Genomic DNA, 25,292 nt, shown 5'->3' on the forward strand with positions numbered 1-25,292 from the left:
TCCATTTTTCAAACTTCATTATGGCATCAGTATGACATTCAGATAATCATTTTGGTGATCAACTCCTAAATGCTGTAGTAGAAACAGTAAGTCAGAAAACTTCTAAAAACCAGTTATGTCTGCCAAACTTGCCTGGATAAGGTCACTTATTGCTCAGATTACCTTCGCAGACCAGCAGCAGGTCATTGTAGCTGAATCCCGTAGGGCATTCACAGCGGAAACTGCCAATTTGGTTAATGCACACACCATTTGCACAAATGCCTGGAATCTCTTTACATTCATCAATGTCTGCAATTTAACAGATTTGATCAAATATATGGTTCTGCTTAATGTATTTATCATAAAACACTGAATAATGCTAAACACACACTCAGTCTCAAAAATCAACCCTATACTGGTATGAATGATTTTGTGGTTTACAAAGCATACAGACTACAAAATATTATTTCCTTTGAACAGTAATGAAAGAACGGAAGTAGTTGATCAAATAGAGCAAATGAACTTCCTAGGGAATCAAGCTTCCTCTTAAGTTTCATGTCAGGCTTACCTAATTGCTATTACTCATTTGATAAATCCAACTGTATTTTCCTAATTTTATGTCCTTTGTTATCTGTGTGCATTGATAACAGACATTCAAAATTATATTGTTCATTTAATCTTTGAGGAAGAAAAGTAGACTGTGCAAGGGAAAGCACATTCAGAAGAAAGAAATTTATGTAGTAATTCTGCAAATTCATAAGTAGATAGGGAGAAAAATACTGTAAAAATACATAGAGAACTTAAACATATACTCATGAAAACAGACAATAAAGGTGAGTAAAATAAAGTGGATTACTTAGAATCATGTATTGATAATACAATATTCATATGAGAAAAACTAAAGCTTTAGCTTGATATGTATGAAATCTTGAGGTAGTCACATAACTATCATATCATAACTCAATCACCAGGCTGGAAACCCACTCCAGGCTGATGGACTAGTCCCACTGCTGACACTTGGTTATCTGTAAACACGCTACTTCTTTCTTGTCTAACCATATCAGATCCAACTGCAGAGTATTATCTTTTATGATACTTTAAACTTAAAAAACACTGAACAAATTTTTACAACATGCTACATATATGTATTAAAAGAAACATAACCTAGAAAAACTCACCAACAGCTTTTCCAGTGTGAATGTCAAAGGTGAATCCAGGAATATTTCCACATATGGTTTTAAAGTCAGCTTTAAAATATAAACAAAGCAGATACACTCTTAAAATTCTCATACTCCTTCAAAATAACACTTTATATAGTATTACTTTAACTGACAAATATATTTTATATTATTCACAAGACCCTTTAATTCAATTATATTTATTTGACTACAATATCAGTTTTTGCATGGAGTGAATGAATCTAGGCATTCTTTTATCATTATTATTATTGCTGTTCTTATCATATTAAACATTTTACTGCTCGGATACTAGAAAATAAGTAAATCATTATGAGTTCAAAATACCTACTTAAGGCATTTAAGCTCTTTTTATTTTGATACGCAGGGCTTTAAAAATGATCCAACTCATGTAAATTGAAAAACTAGGTTAGTGTACGAATTTAAAAAGGAATTAGAATTGCACAAAGGCATAGGCATGCAAAGATAATTTTGTGGTGCTGAAACATGTTCACAATGAGTAATGAATGAGCCATGACTTTTATCTATTTTAACATAAACGTCTGTTTGTTGGAATGTGAAATCTGAGGTATCAAAAACAACATCTCATGGAATAAAACAGACTATGAGAGTCACTCGAAGAAGGCAACGGCACCCCACTCCAGTACCCTTGCCCGGAAAATCCCATGGATGAAGGAGCCTGGTAGGCTGCAGTCCATGGGGTCGCTAAGAGTCGGACATGACTGAGCCACTTCACTTTCACTTTTCACTTTCATGCACCGGAGAAGGAAATGGCAACCCACTCCAGTGTTCTTGCCTACAGAATCCCAGGGACGGGGGAGCCTGGTGGGCTGCCGTCTATGGGGTCGCACAGAGTCGGACACGACTGAAGTGACTTAGCAGCAGCAGCAGCAGCATGAGAGTCACTACTACACATAATTCACCAAACTAACAGGACCTCTTAGGAATTCTAATTTTTAAGTAGCATAATTCTTCGAATGCCCACTGCTACACACAGGAATAAAACTCTTGAAAACAGTATCAGGTAACATACAGAAAACTATAATCTAAGTGCCATCTGAGAGCCCAGATTGTTAAGTGGGGAAAACACAATCCCTTCAATAAATAGTGCTGGGAAAACTGACAGCCACTTGCCTAAGGCTGCAACTGGCCACTTTCTTACACCATATCAAAAATAAAACTCTGAACAGATTGGAGACTTAAATGTAAGACTGAAAACCATAAAACTCCTAGTAGAAAACATAAGCAGGATGCTCTCCAACATCGGTGTTTGCAATATTTTTTTGAATCTTTCTCCTCAGGCAAGGGAAAAAAAAGCAAAAATAAACAAACGGGACTATATCAAACTAAAAAGCTTTTGCACAGTGAAGGAAACCATCTACAAAAGGAAAAGGCAATATATTGAATAGAACGAGATGTCTGCAAATGATATATCCAATGGGGTTAATTTCAAAATATAAAGAATATTCACAACTCAATATAAAAAATACAAATAATCCAGTTAAAAATGGGCAAACCACTTGAATAGACATTTTTCTAAGGAAAACACACACATGGCCAACAGACACATGAAAAGATGCTCAACATCACCGATCATCAGTGAAATGCAAATGAGGTGTCACCTCATACCTGTCAGAATGGCTGTTATCAAAAAGATCACAAATAACAAGTGCTGGTGAAGATGGGAAGAAATGGCAACTCTTGTATACTATTGGTGGGAATGTAAATTGGTACAGTCACTATGGAAAACAGCATGGAGGTTTCTCAAAAATTAAAAATAAAACTGTCATAGTTTGGCAATTCCATCTCTGAGCATTTATCTGAAGAAAACAAAACACTAATTCAAAAAGACGTATACGTTCCTATGTTCTCTGTAGCATTATTTACAAGGGCCAAGATACGGAAGCAACCTAAGTGCCCGCTGATGTGCAAACAGTAAACAAGATGGTATATTGTACGTGTGCGTGTATATATATATATACACACGCACACATATTATTACTCAGCCATGTTGAAATCTTGCAACTTTAAACAACATGGATGAATCTAGAGGGCATTTTGCTAAGTGAGGTAAGTGAGACTGAGAAGACGAGCAATGTATGATTTCACTTATACATGGAATCTAAAAAGCAAAACGAATGAACAAACAAAATAGAAATAAGAATCTCTGTTATAAAGAAAAACCTGGTGGCTGACAGAGGGGAGGGGCGTAGGGGGTAGGGCAAAATAGATGCGAGGGATTAAGAGGTACATATTTCCAGCTATAATATAAATATGTCACAGCAAAGTAATGTTCAGCATAAGGAATATAGTCAATAAAATTGCAATACAGTTGTGCAAGGACATATGGTTACTAGACTTATCGTGGAGATAAATCCATAATGTGTATAAATGTCAAACCACTGTGCTGTAATCCTGAAAGTAATATAATATTATTTATCAATTATACTTCAATACAAAAGAGAAAATCCATTTGCCCAGTGAATTTGAGCCACTGAAAAAGGCCCTATATGTCACTTTTCCCCATCTCTCCTTAATTTCATTTCATCATGTTAAATGAAATATTTTAATAACTGTGCCCTAAATAATACTGGTAATAATAATAATAATAATGGTAACAAATGCATAATCATTGTTTCTTATTTGTCCTATTGGTTCAACTCTTAGTATCTACAGCTATTAAGAGTGGCCACTTTTCAGGTCATAAAAGAACCTGAGTGGGCAACAATTTTAAGATGATTCTGTTGCTCTTGTCTCTACTACCTTTCAGTTTTTCTTTCAAGAGAATCTGTGTCTGGAAAAAAATTTTACTGTGTAAAGATCAGTTCTCGTTACTGTCTAAAAATTTCATGTAAGTTTGAGGGAATGGATGCATAAGGAGAACTCTGATACTAAGTTGCTTTTATATAAAGTTTGCTCATCAAATCCATTTTTTTTTTTGCATGTTTTCCAAGACCAAACTTAATGAGCATGTTGGAATTTAAATAATCACAATTTACCAAAAGGACATCTTCTAAGTATAACACAATGACACAGATTCTCTATAAATACTTCTTTTATGAAGAGAAGAGTAATTAAAGCAGCATGTTTAAATGGACTGGTGTTATAAAATTCTAACTCTTCAGGAATGGGGCTTATTTTCAGGATCCAGACTTTACTCAAGGGACATCTCAGAAATTAGTGTTTGGACCTTAAAGAGGACTGGCTGCCTGAGAAACCAGGCACATGAGTTCCTGGATATTTTCAGAACTACGTCTGCTTTTAGAACCCCTGTGTTTTCACTCTAGCGTCACATGCCTCCCCGTGTCACTAACTTGGCTGTCCGCAGAAGCAGGCGCTGAGTGCTTACCTGTTCCTGGCGCTGGGCATGGTTCACAAGGTTTGTTCCAGGCTTTGCCCACATTGTATGTGCAGCAGCACATCCTCTTTGTCACATTAAAAGGCAACTCATTCTCACAAGTGGTTCCATTATAGCTCCGGTAGCAGAAGCTTTTTCTCATGTCTACATAGAGAAAAACAAAAATGCCGACCCATCCTGCCAGCAAGCAGCTAATAATAAACCCCATACACCTGGAGACACTAAAATTCCTCCACTAACTCTGAAAATTTTCATGGTCATGTGGAAGTATCTTAAAAATAATTCTTTAAGTTGAACACAAATCATTTTTAGTTAAGCGTCTTTCCTGTTTTTAAGTAAGGGATTTCACTTTTAATTCTCTTGGGGGACAAAGTTAATAGATATTTCTCTATTCAAATGCATTTATTTAATTTAAAAAGCATTACATGTTAGATTTTAAATGTTCTAGTATTTGTAAAACAATGTTCAATTTATATGAATGTAAAATAAAAGTATGTAAGAATATATAATTATAATATTTGTTGAAATTTTCTACCGCAGACTCATGCTTTATAACATGTAACTATGCAGCCAAAATACATTAAAAATATGATACACAGCCATAAGTTTATAAGACTTTGAAATACTTTACTATTCATAGAGATTTAACTTCCAAACTTTCTGCATAATTATGACCCGTTTGCCTCTGAGAGATAACTGATGGCCAGGAAGCCAGCAACAGCAACCTCATCCGCTTCAGAGCTCTACCTACCCATGCAGTTGTGGCCTCCGTTGACCTGCATGTACTCAGGTGGGCAAATGCAGGTGTAATTTCCCAGAGTGTTGTAGCAGGTCCCAGGCCCACACACACCAGGATGTGCAAAACACTCATCAATATCTACGGGATGCAAGAATATCCACTAATTGGTAAATATTTTCCCCATGAATTTACGTGACTTAAACAACTGAACAAAGCATACAGATGAGTCCCCCAATTTTTATTTTTATAGAATTCATCTTACTTTTTATAAAATTTAGAATTTAAAGCAATTACATAGGAAACACCCCCAAAATGCATTTATGTCACATACAATATGCCCTTCTTCAGAAAAATAAAAATCTAACATTTAAAAATAAAGGTGATCCAAATAAATTATTCCAAAGTGGCAAAAAAAAAAAAATATCTCCAATGGTGCCTATATTTTTAAACTGAAATTTCATACTCTTCAGATGGAATTGCTTTAAAGCTACTTTCCTCTTATGTCACTGAAATCAAATTTTAGTGCCAACTTTAAACTGAAGGCACTTATAAAAGCCTTTTTCTTTATAGCTCTGTTCAAATTAACACCCATTAAGAGATTCTAGAAGTAGCACAGTTTCTGGTTATTCTCCTTATTAAAGCATATTTCTTCCAGATGTACTTATCTAAAATGTTCCAATAGAAAAGTTATAATGGAAATAATTACACTAAGTGTTTAATGTTTATTTTTAGAAGCATCCATTCATTCATTCCATAAATAAATACTGAGATTCTACTGTAAGCTAGAACTTATAGCTATAAAGATGAAATTGGATGTGGCCCTTGCTTCAAGAAGCTCCCAGTCTAGTGGGAAGACCGGGCCCCTAAAGGATGATTACACTGCCACAAGAGAAGTGGGGGATGGAACCAAGAAAGGCATCTGCATAACCTCTGAACTGTTTCATATGCTGTTGTGCAACATTAAAAAGTCACTGAAAGTATTAACCTAATGGTCCCACTTCAAATATACATATTTTTCTATATAAAATATAAAGTTAAAATATGAGTTAATAACTTATATTGAATGCTTTCATAGTATTTCAGCTTTCTCCCTTTATCATCAACCTATTTCCTCAGAGAAAAATAACAGTCAACTACTGCAAATAATCTGTAAATTACTTTAGCTATCATCATACAGGGCTTCCCTGGTGGCTCAGATGGTAAAGAAAGTGCCTGTAAGGCAGGAGACCCGGGTTCAATTCCTGGGTCAAGAAGAACCCTTGGAGGAGGGCATGGCAGCCCACTCCAGTATTCTTGTCTGGTGAATCCCCGTGGACAGAGGGGCCTGGCGGGCTACAGTCCATGGGGTCACAAAGAGTCGGACACGACTGAAGTGACTTGGCATCATGCATCATTATACAACTTAGAAGCACTGACGGACAAGAAAAAAACTATGAACCAGTCTCATCATGTCCCTTGATAAAACTTGAAGATGGACTCTTTTCTCCAGACCTGACCAGTAATTTTGTTTTAAATAGCCACTAATAACTTTTAGGTATGAATTCATCTCACCTTCACAGATGCGGGTTTCCTCGCTGAGGTAGTAGCCTTGAGGGCACTCACACTGGAAGCTACCAAAAGTGTTAATACAGTTTCCACCCTGGCAGAGTCCTGGTAACTCCTGGCATTCATCAATATCTGCAAAAGGGGAGACAGCTCAGATACTATCATGAAAGACAAGAGTCACTATGAGGGCTTTCAAATGTGTGGTACTGTAAGACCTGCAGACATCCATGCATCCAAGTGAATGCACACTTAAGACCGGAGGTTTATTGTGATCATGAATTCCCCTGGCTTAGTCATGGAACTCTGCTATAATCTGAAAAGAGCAATAACTAAATCTAACAATGGTGAAAGTTGGGGATAATTATAAAAAGAGTTTCCCTGCAGAACAATCACACACCACTGCAACGGATCAAGTCTGACTTATGAATGATTTTTCAGCAAACTGGCAACTGTCTACCTGTAATTTTGCAAAATAATCTTGTCTGGGCTGTTCTAACTTTTCTACCAGCTTTTCTCTAAAGTAAGCTCTTGTTTAAATCTGGTGCCATCAGAGGCGGAGAAGGCAATGGCACCCCACTCCAGTACTCTTGCCTGGAAAATCCCATGGATGGAGGAGCCTGGTAGGCTGCAGTCCATGGGGTCGCTAAGAGTCAGACATGACTGAGTGACTTTACTTTCACTTTTCACTTTCATGCATTGGAGAAGGAAATGGCAACCCACTCCAGTGTTCTTGCCTGGAGAATCCCAGGGACGGGGGAGCCTGGTGGGCTGCCATCTATGGGGTCACACAGAGTCGGACACGACTGAAGTGACTTAGCAGCAGCAGTAGCAACAGCAGCCATCAGAGGTATACTCACCTTCTAAGATGATTGTAATGGGGTTAGGTCTGAAGCCTTCCCCTCCAGGACACAAAGTGTAATATTCAGCTACAAAACAAGGGAAAGAAAAAGAAATTTGATAACCTGTGTGCAAGAGGCCGAGACAATGAATTAGCACTTAACAACTGACAAGCTCAAAGCACATATCCTAAGGGGTATATCTATGTTTTCCTAGGTGCCTTTTCAAACACAGTATCTTTAAAAGTATATTAACGTTCTACTTGAAATAAGATCATTACTTCATAAACTACAAAGTAGAATAACAAAACCCATTTGTTTTTAATTAAATAAAAAACTACTTTCAAACAATTTATATCAACAACTTTTTTTGGCCAGTAAATGAAAACCCAAAGATTCAACAATGTTGAGTTTCACCTATGCTCATATCAGGACACACATTTCCATTTAAAATATAACTTGGTTGGACTTGAGGAATACAATGCATCTATGAGCCTCAACTAAAACAACTCTGGAAAAGAAGCAGGAATGGCCTTTATCTGTGATACCAGGGAGAACTGATATTATCATCCTTCATAGTGGATTGTGGTTAAAAATTGTTTTCTCTTTTTATCATATCAAGAAAAACAATAAGAAGAGAGGAATCCAGATTCTTTTTATATGAAGCCTGCTTGGCTGGTTTTAGCATAATCACTGAAAGCAGTCCAGATTCAAAGTTCGGACTCTCACTTCCTCCCTTGTCCCCAGCACCAGAAGAAATCGGCAGCTAGTCTTCAGCTCCCAGAGGGTCCCTGTCCTCTTCCTTGGCTTCATACTCACTGCTATTGACAGGGGGGCAGGTCTCGCAGGGGTTCCCCCAGGCCTTCCCCAGAGAGCAGCAGCAGGAGGAGCGGCTGACGCCCACCCCAATCTCAGTGTTGCAGGACAGGCTCCCGTCGCCCCGAGGACCGAACTTCAGGTAGCAGTTGCCCACGCGGTTGTCTGCAGAGCAACACAGGAGTTTACAATGGTCCTTACAGTAGTAAGAATGTCATTTTGGAGAAAGGTCACTCAAATGATGAAATTCAAATTCTGTACATTAACTCCCTGCAAGAAATCATCACTTGCTTTAGAGTTTTTCCAAGTTGTAGGAATTAAATCAATTACAACAATTTCCCATGTTTAGATATCCATCTAGATCATGGGTTAAAGAGAGTAAGCAATTACTCACCTGGGACATTCTGGACCTTTAATAAAATGAATGCAAGAAAAACATTTCCTAATAATCAATCAGTCTGTATCATGAGTTTATCAACAAAGGAAATGAAATCCAGTATAAGTTAAAGCAATGTATCCTATTACATAAAATAGTGATAATGCAACCTCCTTCCTCTCCTTCCCATAATCTTTATTCTCCCAAAGTTTTGCTTCAATTTGCACATCAAGCTTTGCAAGTTTTGGAAGAGTCAGTCTGTAACAAGTTTAGAAAGGATATTTAAGAGAATAAGTGACTCCCAAACTTTCTCTTATCTCTGAGTATCATCTAGATCACCTCATTAGTTCCATCTCTCTAAACATGATCAAATTTGTGGCTCCATCTTTCACCCCTCCCTGAACTCCAGATCCTTCTTCCAAGTGCCTAGTATTTTATTTCTCCTCTTAGATATCTAACAGCTATTTTAAAGTTACCATGTCTAAAGTCAAACACTTGATACTCTTGCCTCCACATAAAAAACCTGCTCCAATCCTCTCCCAGGCTTTTTTTGCATTTTCAATAAACAGAAAACTCATTTTTAAAAACTGCTCAGGCTCTAAACTTTGGAGTCAAACTTTGACTCCTTATTCAATCCAGTTAATAAGATCTGTCAACACTACATTCAAAATATACCTGGAATCTGATGACTTACCACTGCTTTCAACATCACTGCCACCTGAGTTCAGGCCACCATCACCCCCACCTGGACTACTGCAACCGTTTCCTAGCTCATCTCCTGACCCACCTACAGTCTGTTTTTCCCTCCATAGCTTCCTTCAGAAGCATTACCTGGGGTCAGGCCACTTCCCATGGCGTCCCGTCTCAAATCAGAGTACAAACCAAAGTTCTTTACAGTCTAGCTAACCACTTGGGGAGCTTTTCATTCTTTTCCTTTCTTTTCTTAATTCTTTTAAGTTTTATTTTTGTTGCCGAATCTCAGGTGCTGACACAAGTGTTAACTCAAGGTTCTGCTCTTACTAGGCTTGTATTCATTCATCCTTCCTTCTTTCCTCCCTATCACTCTTTCCCTTTTATCCCTGCTCTCCATCTCCTTCCTCTTCCCCTACTCAAACATTGGAAAGTGCTTAATATTACTTTTTATGGTCTGCACTGTTGCAAAATTAGTATTTTGGGGGGTTTTTTGGTGCACATTTAAAATTTCTATGAATGCTATTTTGTCATTTGCCTCATTCTATCTTTATAACATGCTGTCAACTCCACAGTGCCCAATTGCCATTCTTTTTTAATCAACCCACTCTCCAAAATGGTTTCTAAATTCTTGCCACCACAAATAACAAGGCACTGAACATGTTTCCTTATGTTTCTGGATGGGTCTGTGATGATATTACTTTCTTTGATATAAAGAGCCTCGAGAGGAACTGCTGGTTCTCCTCTTAGAAAAACAGTCAGTGTTATCTGCCGTCTGCATCCAACAAACCTTTTTACTTTTCATATTTGTAAGTAATTTTGAAAATAATTTTCATAAGAAAAAGGCACAACCTTATTAAAATTTTTAATGAGAATTTAATCATAACTAACAAATTTTATTCCATATTTTCTTGGTTTTGAAGAAATATATACCTATATAAATATAGGCTTTTCTTATACCTATAGAAAGACAGGTTTTTCTTATACCTATAGAAATACAGGTTTTTTCCCTTGGTTTTGAAGAATTATATAACTAATGGTATGCTGCTGCTGCTGCTAAGTTGCTTCAGTCGTGTCCGACTCTGTGCGACCCCATAGACGGGGGCCCACCAGGCTCCCCCATCCCTGGGATTCTCCAGGCAAGAACATTGGAGTGGGTTGCCATTTCCTTCTCCAATGCATGAAAGGGAAAAGTGAAAGTGAAGTCACTCAGTCGTGTCCGACTCTTTATGACCCCATGGTCTGCAGCCTACCAGGCTCCTCTGTCCATGGGATTTTCCAGGCAAGAGTACTGGAGTGGGGTGCCATTGCCTTCTCCAAACTAATGGTATAAATACCATTAATTGCTTGCCTTGTCAACTGTCATGCATGAACCTGAAACATATTCATTTTGTAAAACTGAGTCCACATTTCAAAGGCATCTGTCCTGGTTAATGCACTGGGCAGGGAGCCAGGCAACTTGGGGACACTGCTTCAGCTCTGCCATTTGCAAGCTCTGCAACCTTAAAACAAGTCACTGCACTTCTAGGGCCGTGGTTCTCACGTCTGTGAGAGGAGGATGTGGGAGCAGATGTCTCAAAAATCGCTGTTTCAAAATATGACTTGGAAGATTAGCAGAATACAAGTGACCATGTATTTTGGCAGTCTAGTTTACTTCAGGTAAAAGAGTACTACTTTAAGTTAGTTGTAGCAAATGCTCATATTACAGTTCATTATCAAGAGAGTACGAGTATTTAACTCTATGTGCTTCTATCTGTTGGTTTCATAGTGCTTTCACTTACCAACACACCCCACACCGGTGGGGTTCAGCTGGAAGTCGGGTGGACAGTTACACTCGTAGCGACCAGGAGTGTTGACACACAGGCCGTTCACACAGTTTATTGGATCTGCACACTCATCGATATCTAGGAAAAACATTTAGAACGCCCACATCAACATCTTTACTTTCCTTGTGCATGCTGCAGTTCCAAAGGATTTGGTGGAAATTCTGAAAGTCAGTAGACTAAAAATCTTTAGGAGGGACTCAGCACAATGAAATACTGGTACACACCTAAAGCAGTTTCCATATATCAATCAGACAGTATTCATGATGGTATCATTTAATATCTTTAATAAATAAATAAGTAAATTACATTGAAATCTTGCAATTCTGAAGAAAATCATGGTATCATTTCTTGCTTGAATTAAACTTAAATATATGTATAACTGTACACATATGTGGACATCATAAATATATACAGAGATATTTTACTAATTTCATGTTGAATATTTAAAATTAAGCTGTTTACATTACAAAAAATCAATCTCACAGTTAGAAATAAATGTATCAGAATGTAATTTCCTTTTTCAAAAAAAATGCATAACCTGAGGCATAGCAGGCTAAGCAGAAATTTGGGGAACTTTTATGTCTAGCACAAAACATTCTTTTCAATTAATAAGAATACAATTAAGCCCTTAACTGGCCATACCTGTACAGTTCCCTCCTGTTCTGTCCAATTCATAACCATCATCACAGATACAATGAAACATTCCAGGCAAATTATTACATGTTCCAAAGACACAAATATTTTGGAAGGAGCATTCATCGATATCTGGAGATTAAAAAAAATAGTAATCTCTTGATTATAAAGATTTCAATTTACTGGATGACATTAATAAATTATTCCATCTCCTCAGATGTTTTTATGGAGCAAAAAATTTTCTTTTACTTTGACCAGGGATGTCACATAAACAGCAACCAACTAACATTCAGATGGAGCAGAGACATAAAAGGATATTATTTCATTTTATTGACAGTATTTTAACTGTCTTGGGTTGTAAAATACTTAAGAAAAAGTGGGCCTGGGGCTTAAACATTTTTTTTTTAATTAAGTACAAACATGCGAAGGGAATAAGATTATAAAAAAATGAAAAATAAAAACAAATTCAAAGATTCCAATAATGAAAACTTCAGATGTTTTAGAAATATCTACAACATGTAAAATATATAACATTTTAATTATTAAATGTATCTTTTAAATTATTTAAGTTTAACTTATTTAAACTTTTTTATTCTGTAATCTGACCTGTTTTAATAAGGTCAGTTATAAACAGGGAAAGAATTTTTTCCCTAGTAGTGTGTAATAAGATCATCATTGCCCCACATTCCTTCAATTTCATTAAAACATCTCTGTTGGCCTCAAGTCATAAATTCAGGTTATAAAAGTCTTCCATGAAGCTTTAACTCAAAATAAATGAGAAGTTATTACTCCTCATTCATATGAAAATGAAGGCATATGTATGCCTGTCCAGCTGTAGAAATAATCTGTATTTTTACTCATAGGAAGAAGATGGACATTCTTGTACACAAATAACCTCATATTCTGAGAATGCAGACCAGGCATGCCATTTCAGGCGAGACTAGACAAGTCATTCTAAAATGCTGTCTCAAGACAGTTATATCTTTAGTATAAAAGGGTCTTTCATGATAGATAAAATAAAGCATTTCAATTATCTTATATTTAAAGTATAGTTCAAACTGTGTTTAGAAGTTCAACTGATGTGCAAAGTTGTCTTTACTTGCGTTGGGGCAATAAAGTTATTCTTTTTATATAAATGGGTAAAGACTCATTAAGTTAGTTTATAACTGAGTTGCAGTAAGCTGTAAATGTAATTGTATTATCAGCCCTATGTATGCATTGTACTTTTAAATGAATTTTATTACAAATAACTTCCATTGGAATGATGAAAAAGTTGTGTGAAATAAGGTTTTTTAAAAGAATATTGTCTTGTTTTTATAAACTTGATGCATATTCAGAAATTTGAACAATATAGAAAAGTATTGATAACAAATAGAAAAGATAGGAAACAACACAGAAAATAAGACAGCAAAAACAAAAATCACTCAAAAATGCTTCTATATAGACTTATCATAATTGGATGAACAATATTGCAAATACTGATATTTCTCAATGCATATTCAGAGAGACTGAACCATTTTCAAGCATTAAATCAGTTTTTCATTATGTCAGTAGCTTCTGAAATTCTAACATAAAGAATTGATGAAAAATACTAAACCCTTATCACCTTTTGGCTTTATGTTAAATTCAAATGATTTTAAGACAGTGGATTCTACACAATGATGATTAAAATTAGCATGAATATATATATGCTTCCAACTCATTTTTGTTATTCATATTATTTTCACTTTTTAAATGTTCATGCCATTTACCATAATCTCTAAAGAATTTAGTACTAATTCTTTAAAATCAATAATGTTTTTATTGTCACTTCTCCAATTACTGCTTCCTGCCTCCCCATTTATAGTTCTTGGTTGTTTCATTGCTGATAAGTTGTGTTGTTTTCTTCCCCCAAGACAAGAAAGGAGAACCCGTAGGTGCTTTCTTTCTGAATTATTTCACATGTCAGGATATGTCTATGTCTATATAATTAACGAACTCTGAGGTATAATATTCTTGCCACATGTGTTCTTATAACTGGGAGGGCAGCATTCTAATGTGTATTTGGTTGTCTTGTTCAAGGCTTGCCTTTTCTATCTGGAGTTTGAAGAATCTCTGACTTAAGCTGACAAATACAATAAAGCTTAAAATTTGTCTTATGATTTACCCCTTCCTGTATATTCAGTTCTTTCTTCTATTTTAGGAAAATGTTTAGTTGCTCAATATGTTTTTCTATTCAACTTTTAGGAACTCTTCATGTCAGAAACACCCATTATACTTAAGCTTATGGCCTTTGTCTTATTTCCCCTCTTTTTTCACTGTGATTATCTCACTGGTAATTACATTTTCATCTCCACTATTCTTTGCTGTGTCTATTTAATAGTTCTCTTATTTTCCTTGATTGGACTGTGTTTTTTGTTTCCCAACTCTGCAATGTCTTTTCTGTTCTTATACTTACTTTGAACTTGTGCAATCATGTTTTTATTATGATTATCTATGGTACAACATACCTACATGGAATCCGCTCTTGTCCCTTGACTAATTTTCTCCTACTCTGAATTGATTAATGTTTTTTGTATGTTCTTATTTTGTTGTTACTTCCATAGAAATAACAGCATAGAAGCTGTTGTTTCAGTTTACTTACACTTTACTTGGTCAGCTCTTTTGAGAGTTTTTATATACAGTTGGTGCTTGAACAACATAGGTTTGAACTGCATGTGTCTATTTAAACATGGCTTTTTTCCCCTCAGTAGTAAATACTTCAGTGTAGTAGTACAGCTACACTATCTGCGGTTGGTTAAATATGTGGATCCATGAAAACAGAGGAATGCGGAACACCGATGGCTGACTACAAGTTGTACACGGACTGCCCACCGAGCTGAGGGTAGGCGTCCCTAGCCCCCAGATTATTCAAGTGTCAACTGTACTCCCATACAGTTTAGATGGAACTTCTTGACATCCTCCCTTTTTAATCTTCGGATTTCTTTGGAAGATAGCTTGGGGTATGGGTTTCACTAAAGCTTCTGCAATGTGGCCCAGAGTTTCATAAGGTGGGGGAAGATGAGAAACACAGATGGGAAGACCTCTGCTGGGCTCTGTGTGCTTTTTGTTGATGAACCTGACCCCTGATCTCTCTTCCGACATCATAAGAAATGCTCTGTCTCTGGGTTCACTCCACGTGATGGGAGTCCTAACCTGTCCCTGAGGAGGTTCCTGCAGGTTTTGTATGCTTCCATTTCGGTGAAGAATACTGAGAAATGGCCAACTCTAGCAAACATTTAAACTCTACAGAAATTAGAGGTAGATGCTGAGTGGACTATGTTGATCAGAGGATTAATTCAGAGGGGCATACATTTATAGTAAGATGGAAAAATATCAAGAAACTAACGTAACTCAGGATAAACTGTCTGGATGTGCCAGATCTCATAGAAAAAGAAACAACAAAACAAAGGAGAAACAGGCAGAATCACAGAATTACATTTTGGGGATCTCAAAAGTTGACATCAATCTAAATGGAGCAGAGGGTGAGCTATGTGTGTGCCACTCTCAGATGCCCTAGCAATTGGGATTTCTCTACATGGAAATGACATATTTTGGGAAAGCCAACACAGGAAGGAAGTACAGTAAAGAGAAACTATTTAGTATCACCCTGGGGGAGGTTCTAGGAAAAGTTTTAGAAGGGCCTAGGCCCCACATAATGGAATAGAACTATGAAGGGCAAATGTTGTCTTAAGTATAAAGGATTAATTTTGAAATTTTATGTTGGCAAAAGTGTCTGGATACTGGTAACTTGTTCCTTTTCCCACCAATTCTTGTCTAGCTGACGTGCATAATAAATCATGTAATTCCATGACCATATTGACTCACAGTTTCTACTAACTGGCTTCAATGCTTATAAAGAAGCAGGACTAAGAAAAAAATAAAGCTCATTCTATAGCTGCTCTGTATAAAATGCTTTAGATTCTGCTCAACCTAGCAGGTCAAAGTAGAAGCACAAATGTTTTCAGTTTGTAGTATTTTCCCAGAGCCTACTACTCATTCTCTTGTTCTGATTCGATCCAAATTGGTAGATATTTATGGAAAATTTCATGATCTTTTATGCACACTTTTTCTCTTCAGTGATATGCTGGTGGTGGGGCAGAGTCAGGCTCTAGTTCAAGCTGCCCCAGATTGTATAGTTTTCGTTTGGTTGGTGAAGTGTATGCGTGTGTGCGTGTGTGTGTGTAAGCTGGCATTTACTATTTCTGTTCATTTGACTAGATACTCACGTAGGGAAAGCCTATAATCTGGTTTCATTTAAAAATCTTTGCCTAGCAGCCAGCCTGAGTTATTTTTTTAAGGTTTTTTATGAATCACTAATTTTGTTAAAAACCTTATGGCATATGAATCATTTTCAGTCCTTTCCTTTATTTACATTTTAATGTACTCTTAAGAACACAATGATGACCCAAACTCAATGCAATGTGAATTGAGTCTCTAATGTAAAAGAAAATTCAACTTCTTTTACTTGGAAAGATATCACACTAGTTACAAAGTCCCATTTCCAGGAAAGGGGGTGATGTCATAACTTAAGAGGAAGGAGACATGACTATTCAGCAAAAGGTGCAGTTCTCGATGAGTCCCTGAAGAGGACCTCCAGTCCCAGACATGCAGATAGCCGACTCAGGTAAGAAGGTAACGCCAAAAATGAGCTACCTAGATTTTGACAAACACATTACATAACAGTGATTGAGGTACATAATGTATCATATTTTAAAAGCTGAACAGTTTATCCACATGTCATTCATTTAGTGATTAAAAACAAAAGAAAACGTTTAAAAAAAAAGAGAGAAATAGTTAAAAAAAATTGAATAAGCCAAAGTTCAAACTATTGGCTCTTGGCCAGGAAAACTTCATAAGAGATGAAAGCCGCCTTCATCATTATTCATTCGGCAAAATAATCCATGCTTAAACAAATGACTTTTATATGTGCAGCATGTGCTGTGTATTCTGCTTCCAGGTGGAGCCCGTTCCAGCCCTTTTTGTGGTTTCATTTGTTGCAGTTGATCCAACTTGGAAATGAGTTGGAATCCTGGTGACCCACCTTGGCAGGACCTGCTGTCTGAGGCTGGCGTGAAGCCCATCTCACACTCGCAGCGATATGCGCCTGGGACGTTGAGGCACTGTCCGTTCTCACAGAGATTTATGTTTTCTGCACACTCATCAACATCTGTTGAAGGAGCAAATTACATCTCTATTAAGTTCCAAATCTCCTGACACATTTTTTTTTTTTTCTCTGTTCCATAACTAAACCAATCTCACTGGCCTGAGTTAGTGTTCATTAACATCAAACAATTATCCATACACACCTAAATAAAGGTATACCACTTGACAATAAAGCTGTTTAATCTATAACATGCAATTCCATCACGATAAACAGGAGGAATGAGGTATACGATCTCTCTCCCATCTGTCTCAGTTCTCTTTAAGGCTAATTTGATGCATCAATGCTATAGCAACATCATTTAGAGATAGCCAAGAATGGTGGAATTAACCTTAAAATGGCATTAATTCATCTGAAAACATTAGAGTTAAAATGAACAACTCTTACTTTCATTAATTCAAGCATTTTTACGTAAAGCAGGGACACTCTATGGGAATGAGGGAAGTTTCTTGCATGCCATTACAATCTCATTAAATTTTTTAATTACACAAAGAAGAATCTCATTCTTATTTTAATTACACAAATGAGCATTATTTATAGATCTTAAAGACAATTCATTTGACTCTATCACATGGAAAAAGGGGTTAAGGGCAGAAAACAATGTTTATTGAGGGCCTAACCCTTGCCACGGAGTGTGCTAGTTGCCTGACATGCATGTTTTCATTTAGTTCACCAACCCTGTGAGGTTCAGAAGAGGAAGGGCCCGAGGCTAAGAGTAGCCGACTGAGCCGTGGGAGGCACAGTGAGCTAACGTGCGGTTGAGCCAGGGTCTGAGTCCAGCCGTGTCTGACTCCAAGGCCAGGCCCTTGTCTTCACAGCACAGAGCACAGACATGCTGAGAAAGACGCAGCACCCAGGGTTTAAAAGTAAGAAAGCTTTACAACTGAATATACGTGTTTTCTTAAAGAGCCATTAGAGAATTTTAAGTCTGAGTTCTTGACATCAATAATCATAACAAAAAATTATCTTTTAATTTGGGGTTAAATGTATGTACATTAAACTGAGACACACCTATCTTTCAAGCTGAAAAGTACTGTTCTTTATGTCCAGCAAGATGATTCTAGCCTTTTACATGAATATAATGAACGGATGTTTTATCCTCAAAGAATGTAGTATGAATTTAGTCGCATTTATTGAGCTCTTATGATGCATGTTTCTAAGCTCTTTACTTATATCATTCCATTTAATCCTTTCAAAACCATATGATAAACTGAGATTTTTATAAACACAATAAATAACCGTGATTGGGTAGGTCACAGATTTTAAGAAGCTGAATAGTTTTCCCATATGTCGTCCATTCGGTGATAGAAAAAAAAGGGGGGAAATAGTATTATTATCATTACTATCACCATGTCCATTCCAAAATGGACAAACTAAGGGCACACAGGCTAAGTAACTTGCTTAAGGCTACGCAGCCAGTAAGCAGCACAGGCAAGGTCTGAATCCAGGTGGTCTCAATCAGAACCTGTTTTTGGCTATCGTGTTAATTAATGAATAAAAGGAAATGGCAGTCATTAAGACCACATAATAGTAAAAAATGCCATTATTTTTAAACATTTCCCAGTTTTTGTGTTTAACGTAAGCAAAAATACACATTCACTTCAAGTCAAGTGTAAAAACAGAGGTAGTAATTTCAACCTCCTTTAACTACAGTTTTCTTCCAATGACAAACACATACGCAGTGCGCTGTGAAAATCAGGACCTCACCCACCTGAGCAGGTAAATCCATCTCCAGTGAACCCTTCAGAGCAGGCACATCGGTAGGAGCCTGGGGTATTAACACACTGAGCATTTATGCTGCACTGGTGGGTTCCATTAGAACACTCGTCCAGATCTGCATGTCAAGAGAACAGAGCAGCAGAGTTCAGAAATGAAGATGGAATATTTAAACACCCAGAAAGATTTTCATTTATCTTAATTTAAATGTAAAGTGGCTGAATGGAATATGTTGTAGTTGACTGGTAAAGCCAAAAGTTCTAATCTTCTAAGACCTCCGATCTATGATCCAAAATGTTCACGCTACAAACATGGACCAAAATAATTAGTTCAAGTGCTTTTTGAGCTATCTAATCAACTAGAATTATAATGTTTAAAAGAAAACCAGGGCTAGATTTCCTTCTGATTTCTACTTAGGGTGAATTTTATCATTGGATACTTTATCGCTAAAAATGTGGGTAATTTTCAAGATAATATTGAACTTCAGAGCAGGACAATTACCATTAAAATTTTCAAGTTCATGTTATAGATGTGGAAACCAAGATATGATTCTTGACCTCACAGGGCCCCTGGTTTAGTCACTAAGTTGTGTCCGACTTCTTTGTGACCCCATGGACTGTAGCCTGCCAGGCTCCTCTCTCCATGGAATTTTCCTGGCAAGGATACTGGAGTGGGTTGCCATTTCCTCCTCCAGGGGATCTTCCCGACCCAGGGATGGAATCCACATCTCTTGGGTCTGTTGAATTGGTGGGCAGATTCTTTACAGACTGAGCTGCCAGGGAAGCTCATGGAGCCCCTAGTCTAATGGAAAAGACACATGCTAAACACAGAAAATCAAATTAAACACTGTTATACACGTACCATGAAGAAATACGAGGAAATAAGAAAAGGAGTCTAATTTGGAATGCAGGAATTAGGAAGGTCCCACTGACAAATTATTTTTAGTTAACTTTGAACCTGAAGGATGAGCAAGAGTTGACCTGCTAAAGAGAAGTAGGGATGGGTCTTCCCTGCAGAGGGAACAGCATATATAAAGACAGTGAGAAGGAAAAGCGCTTGGTGTGACAATAATTAAAGGAGGTCAGAGTGATAAGGCACAATGTAGGAGACTCAGGATAATGGAAGGTGAAGCAGGAGAGACACAGGTCTTCTAAACCATGTGAAGGAAGCTGTATTTTATCCTGAATTCAATGGGCTAAAACGACAATTATGAAGAAATCAGACCCATGGTTTAAAAAATTGGTCTGGCTGCTATGTGGAGAATGGATTGCAGGAGGACCAGAGAGGGAGGGAGCAAACACATGAGGAGGTCTTTTAGCAACTAACAGAGAGGAGGCGGCTGGGGAGACTGAGACGGAAAACAGCTGCAACAAGAGCAGGGGGATGGAGCTGGAAAGAAGCAGATGGATCTGGTGCCTGGACGTGGTTAAACCTCTTGTATTGAAGGCAGCCTATTTTCCAATAGTTGGCCAAAGTGACAGATGGGCAATAAGCACAAAAAAAGGAGGCTAGAAAAGGAGAAAAACAGTAAACAAATAGTACTAGAATAACGGGAATGGGGATATGGCTGAAAAGTCATTGGATTAATGATAAAAAGATGTCCAGGCAAGGGTAGGGAGCTAGTGGACTTACTGATGCCATGACTGAATGTTCCTTAGCAAAGTTATTTAGAAACTATGATAATTCAAATTCTAGTCAGCTACAAACATTTGACAAGTATAAAACAACTGAGTGGATAAGAAAGTACATTCAAATAAACTAATTTGTTTTTAATAAGAGATCTTAAAACTATCACCGAATCCTTACCACAGGCTTATTGGGTTTTAATGAGGAATTGTGGGGAGGCCAGTTTCACCTGCTTTAATTGGTATTTTGAATTGAGCTGGATAATTTTTATATGTTGGAACACACTTTATTGTTAAGGCACGTAAAACACTGAGCATACCAAGCAGCACTATGAATGATATAAGAGTAAAATCCAGGTCCCTGCCTTACAGCTATAAAGGACTTCCTAGCCTCTGGTCAAGAACCATAAAACTTGGAGAATGGCAACTGTCTTCCCATTCTCCTTCTAATCTGGCCTCTTGGAATCCAAAACATTTAGGTTTCCCTAGAAGAAGAATTCTATTTTCTATTAAGAAGCTTGCTATCAATCAGTTATTACAGACTTAGGTTTTCTGAAAAAACAAAACAAAACAAAACAAAAAAAAACCCCTTTACATTCCCTTCATTTATTTCACTGGGTTTTATATCTTATGATTACCCTAGGAAAAGACTGAAAATACATGAGTCATTTTTCATCCTACAGCTGTTTAGATTTCTGGCAGCACATCAAATAACTTACTGAACAACAACACATTAAAATGCAGATGCCAAGGCATATTGTTATAATTTGATCACTTATACCAAGGTTAAAGGAAACTTCTTGGACAGGAATTATCTTGCAGTGAAATACAGCCTTTGATTTTCCAAGAGAATAAATGAAAATAAGAGGCATGTTCCTATTGAAGTATGTGGGTTAACAACTGTGCAAAGAACAGCCTCTAGGAATTTTGTGTCTTAGCAAAGCTTATTTACATTTGCAAACTACTCACCAATACATTTGATGCCATTTCCAACCCAGCCTTCTCTGCAGCTACATTTGAAGCTTCCTGGGACATTTAGACACGAGGCATGCATGTCACAGTTGTGGGCACCAATTTCACACTCATCCACATCTGAGAAACCATAGTGAATATGGAGAAGATAAGAGACAACCTAATTAATTCTACTTTCAAGATATGTCTGTACAGGCAAAATTTTAAAGGAAACACAGAGAAAATGTTAACCTCATTAATTTTTAATATGTTTATAGATTCCAACAGAATCTGGAAGTACATGATCCAAGTCAAACAATTCCCTGAAAGAAATTGCCAGCCACAATATACAAAAATATTCCCTGGAAATGTTACCTGGAAAATGACCAGATGCTTATCAGTATATGTATATAGTACCTTGCATATGTTGTGTGTGTACATGTATACATATATGAACACGCACAGTTCTTTCCTTACTTGCTGTTTCCTGGAGGTTCAGGCTTAAGGAAGGCCTGGGCTACAGTCTAAGTTACTTACCACTTGGCTTGAGCAAAATACCCCTACAAGAACCTTAAGCAGTGATGGACATCTGGCCCAAAGAACTGACCTTGGGACTTCAACCCCCATCCCCTCTTTTAAAAGGCTGAAATTATTTAGTAGAGAGACAGAATAAGAGATAAAGTGGGTGGGATGAACCAAGAACAAAGGCAAAAAGAGTAAATTTGGGTAGGGAGAAAAGAAGGTAAAAGCAAATGGAAAGAGAGGAGAAAAGAAGAAAAGAAAAAGATGAGGGAAAGAAAGGAAGAAAAAGAGTCTAAATATAAAGTTTAGATTAATTTCTGTTGGTTTAAAAGCACTGCGAAACCTAGCAACAACTGAGATTCCCCCAGGTCTTTTGGTGCTCCTTCTTTATGTATATCTCCTGATGGGGCAGCAGGTTTATTAAGAAAGTGAATGCTGCCCCAAGAGCACATGAGAACCACGGGGGCCACATTCTACGCCCATCCTCCTGCTCTGGGTCCAAGCCCGTTCACAGCGAGGTCTGTGGCTCGATGGCTCAGATCATGCTCATCTACCACAGAGAAGAACTAAACACATTACACGTGCTCTGGGCCAGTTTCTCATCACATTACTGCTACAGCCTGGTGTGGGTGAAAGTACAAGACATTCCAGGGAACAAACGATTTTGCAGGTTAACCTCCGAAAGGCAAGAAGCTGAAACACAGGGCATACAAGCTTGACACCTACCTGTGCATCCTGTGGTCCCTTTCTTCACTGAATACCCCAGCTGACAGTGGCAAATGAAGGATCCCTTGGTGTTCTCACATTCCCCGAACATGCAGATGTTGGAATTTAAGTCACACTCATTCACGTCTAGAGAATTTTCAATACCGTGGTTAATATTTATTCATTCTATAGATTAAAAAGCTATTTTAAAAAATGAATAGAATAATATTGAGATATACAAACAAAATTTCAAATATAGTGTCTAATTTCTGCAGGACCCAGTACTGCAGATAAATATTCTGTCTTTAAGGCTTTTCTTTCAAACAGTTCTTCCTTTTCCGCTTTTACACCTTCTAATCCAATGGTTTGAATTTTAAAAATAACCAAAAAAGCCTCTTCTTCTTATATGTATATATGTGTGTGTGCATACTGTACATAAATATTTATCCTGCTCGCATGATACCCACCAATGCACGTTTTCATGTCCATGGAAGCCATGAAGCCATCATAACACAGACAACGGTACTCTCCAGGAATGTTGGTACACTGCCCACCATCACAGATATCAGGATTATTTTCACATTCATCAATATCTGATGGCACAAAATCAACATCAAATGAAAACAAGAATGGCTTTTATTAAGCTCACGTATCTTTTCCATCCAGTTCCACTCAAAATATCTGAAGCCAGATTCGCAAGATAAAATGAACCAGACACACACATGCACGCACAGTCCGTGGATTTTCCGTCCCGTACCTGCGCATGACCTCCCATCCGGCATCAGGGCATACCCTTCACTGCAGCTGCATTCATAGCTTCCTTCCGCATTAGTGCACTGCGTGTCACAGCCTCCATTCATTATCATGCACTCATCAATATCTGTGAAAACATGACCACCACGTCACTTGTCAGAGCCACTCTCCACCCCCTTTTTTTTAAAGAGAGTTTTTCTTTTTAAACAGATAAAGCTTAGGTTTGGATTTTTCTCCCCACCATTCATGCTGATTTATCACTGCACCATGAGTCTTTCTTGGTTCATTTCCTTTTAGACAGTGTTTCATTTGACATGTATTTAGCTCTAGTAACCTACGACTAAAGAACTCAGAAACACAATATAAAATGAAATATATAGAGACAGAGATATAGGACGCTTTCTAGGCTAAAAGCAGAGGTTCCTCTGCAAAACCACCAAACCATGGGATCTTAGAGATCTGCCCCCATACTTAGATTCACTTTTAGGACAAAGGACTCCCATTGACGTCATTATATATTCAGTATCAGAAGCACTCCTAGGCTGACTTGAGAAATGCAAGTTCCAGACCCGCTTGGCCTCCTTACCTGTACAGCCCTGCCGATCTGGCGTGGCCTGGTACCCAGGATTGCAGGAGCACTGATAAGTTCCAATCATGTTTACGCATTTCCCATTTCTACATAAATTGTCACTCAGAGAGCATTCATTAATATCTATAAAAAGATACACAGAATTAACATTTATGAAATCACAATGTCATTTTAAACTATCAAGAATATGCTGCATTGGAGCAATGGGCTTTATCATTATCCAAAGGGTTTTATTTATCAATACTTCAGGGGGAAGAGAGGTGATCTCCTGGGGGAATTCAAAGAAAATGCTGTCATCTATATTTCTCTTAGTTCTATCTGCAACAGCGCTGTCCGGGGGAAGTTTCTATGTTAACGGAACTGTTTCACATCCATGCTGCCCCATGCGTAGCTGTTACTGAGTGTTTGAAACGTGGCGAGTATGACTAAGGAACTGAATTTTTAATGTTATTTAATTTTAATCAAATTTAAATAGCCACATGTGGCTAGTGAGTACCACATTAGACCCCATCCTTTTAGACAGTGTTTCATTTGACATGTATTTAGCTCTAGTAACCTACGACTAAAGAACTCAGAAACCCAATATAAAATGAAATATATAGAGACAGAGATATAGGACGCTTTCTAGGCATCCACTGAGCACATGCCAGAAATAAAGCTGGGTGATACTTAATATATGAATTCGCATGCTCAGCTGGTCCTAAACAGGATGGTCACTTGTCTAAATAACATGACGGTTCCGGAAGGAAAACGGCTGGTTCCACAAAACAGAAGGGCTGGAAACAGGGCCCTCACTTTTCAAGTTTTCATGGCATTGTGTTTAGTGAGCCTGGACAGGTGGATTATAGATTATATTGACTGCTTTTAAATAAGCTATTATAAGATGGGCAGATATCTTAAAAAAAAAAAAAAAAACTCCTGAAAAGATCTGTTGAAGAAACTAGTACTAATAATGCAAAAATAGAAGAGCAAGAAAATGGTAGAGAGACATTCCTTACACAAGTTACTTGTCAAACATGATCTAGGAAAAAAATCAGATATAACAAGAAATTCACTTTCAATTCTCAAGATCATGAGGATGATGTGATTTATGTTCATAGTCATGAAATATTTTATTGAACATGCAAAAATACACATCTTATAATGTGCATTATAACATTGAGGGAAACTTTTTCAGCTATAAAATCCAGTCATAAAAAATTCATAAAAATATGAAAATTAATTAGCAAAATAAACTTCTGAACTAAGAAACAGA

General features: G+C 37.3%; 1 protein-coding gene across 1 annotated transcript in view; it reads right to left on the bottom strand.

The window, feature by feature from the left end:
• FBN2 (fibrillin 2) overlaps positions 1-25,292 on the bottom strand; it is a 225,342-nt gene that overhangs the window by 36,115 nt on the left and 163,935 nt on the right. Inside the window, exons 28-43 of the mRNA XM_045166621.1 lie at positions 24,035-24,160; positions 23,453-23,575; positions 23,163-23,288; positions 22,717-22,842; positions 21,487-21,609; positions 18,888-19,010; positions 17,057-17,182; positions 12,004-12,126; positions 11,317-11,439; positions 8,473-8,634; positions 7,675-7,743; positions 6,824-6,949; positions 5,285-5,410; positions 4,525-4,677; positions 1,158-1,226; positions 163-288 (exon numbers count right to left, since the gene is read on the bottom strand). Coding sequence (XP_045022556.1) covers positions 163-288; positions 1,158-1,226; positions 4,525-4,677; positions 5,285-5,410; positions 6,824-6,949; positions 7,675-7,743; positions 8,473-8,634; positions 11,317-11,439; positions 12,004-12,126; positions 17,057-17,182; positions 18,888-19,010; positions 21,487-21,609; positions 22,717-22,842; positions 23,163-23,288; positions 23,453-23,575; positions 24,035-24,160 — 1,950 coding nt within the window. The remainder of the gene's footprint in view (positions 1-162; positions 289-1,157; positions 1,227-4,524; positions 4,678-5,284; positions 5,411-6,823; positions 6,950-7,674; positions 7,744-8,472; positions 8,635-11,316; positions 11,440-12,003; positions 12,127-17,056; positions 17,183-18,887; positions 19,011-21,486; positions 21,610-22,716; positions 22,843-23,162; positions 23,289-23,452; positions 23,576-24,034; positions 24,161-25,292) is intronic.

The sequence above is a fragment of the Bubalus bubalis genome, chromosome 9 (genome assembly GCF_019923935.1).
Source record: "Bubalus bubalis isolate 160015118507 breed Murrah chromosome 9, NDDB_SH_1, whole genome shotgun sequence".
NCBI lineage: Eukaryota > Metazoa > Chordata > Mammalia > Artiodactyla > Bovidae > Bubalus > Bubalus bubalis.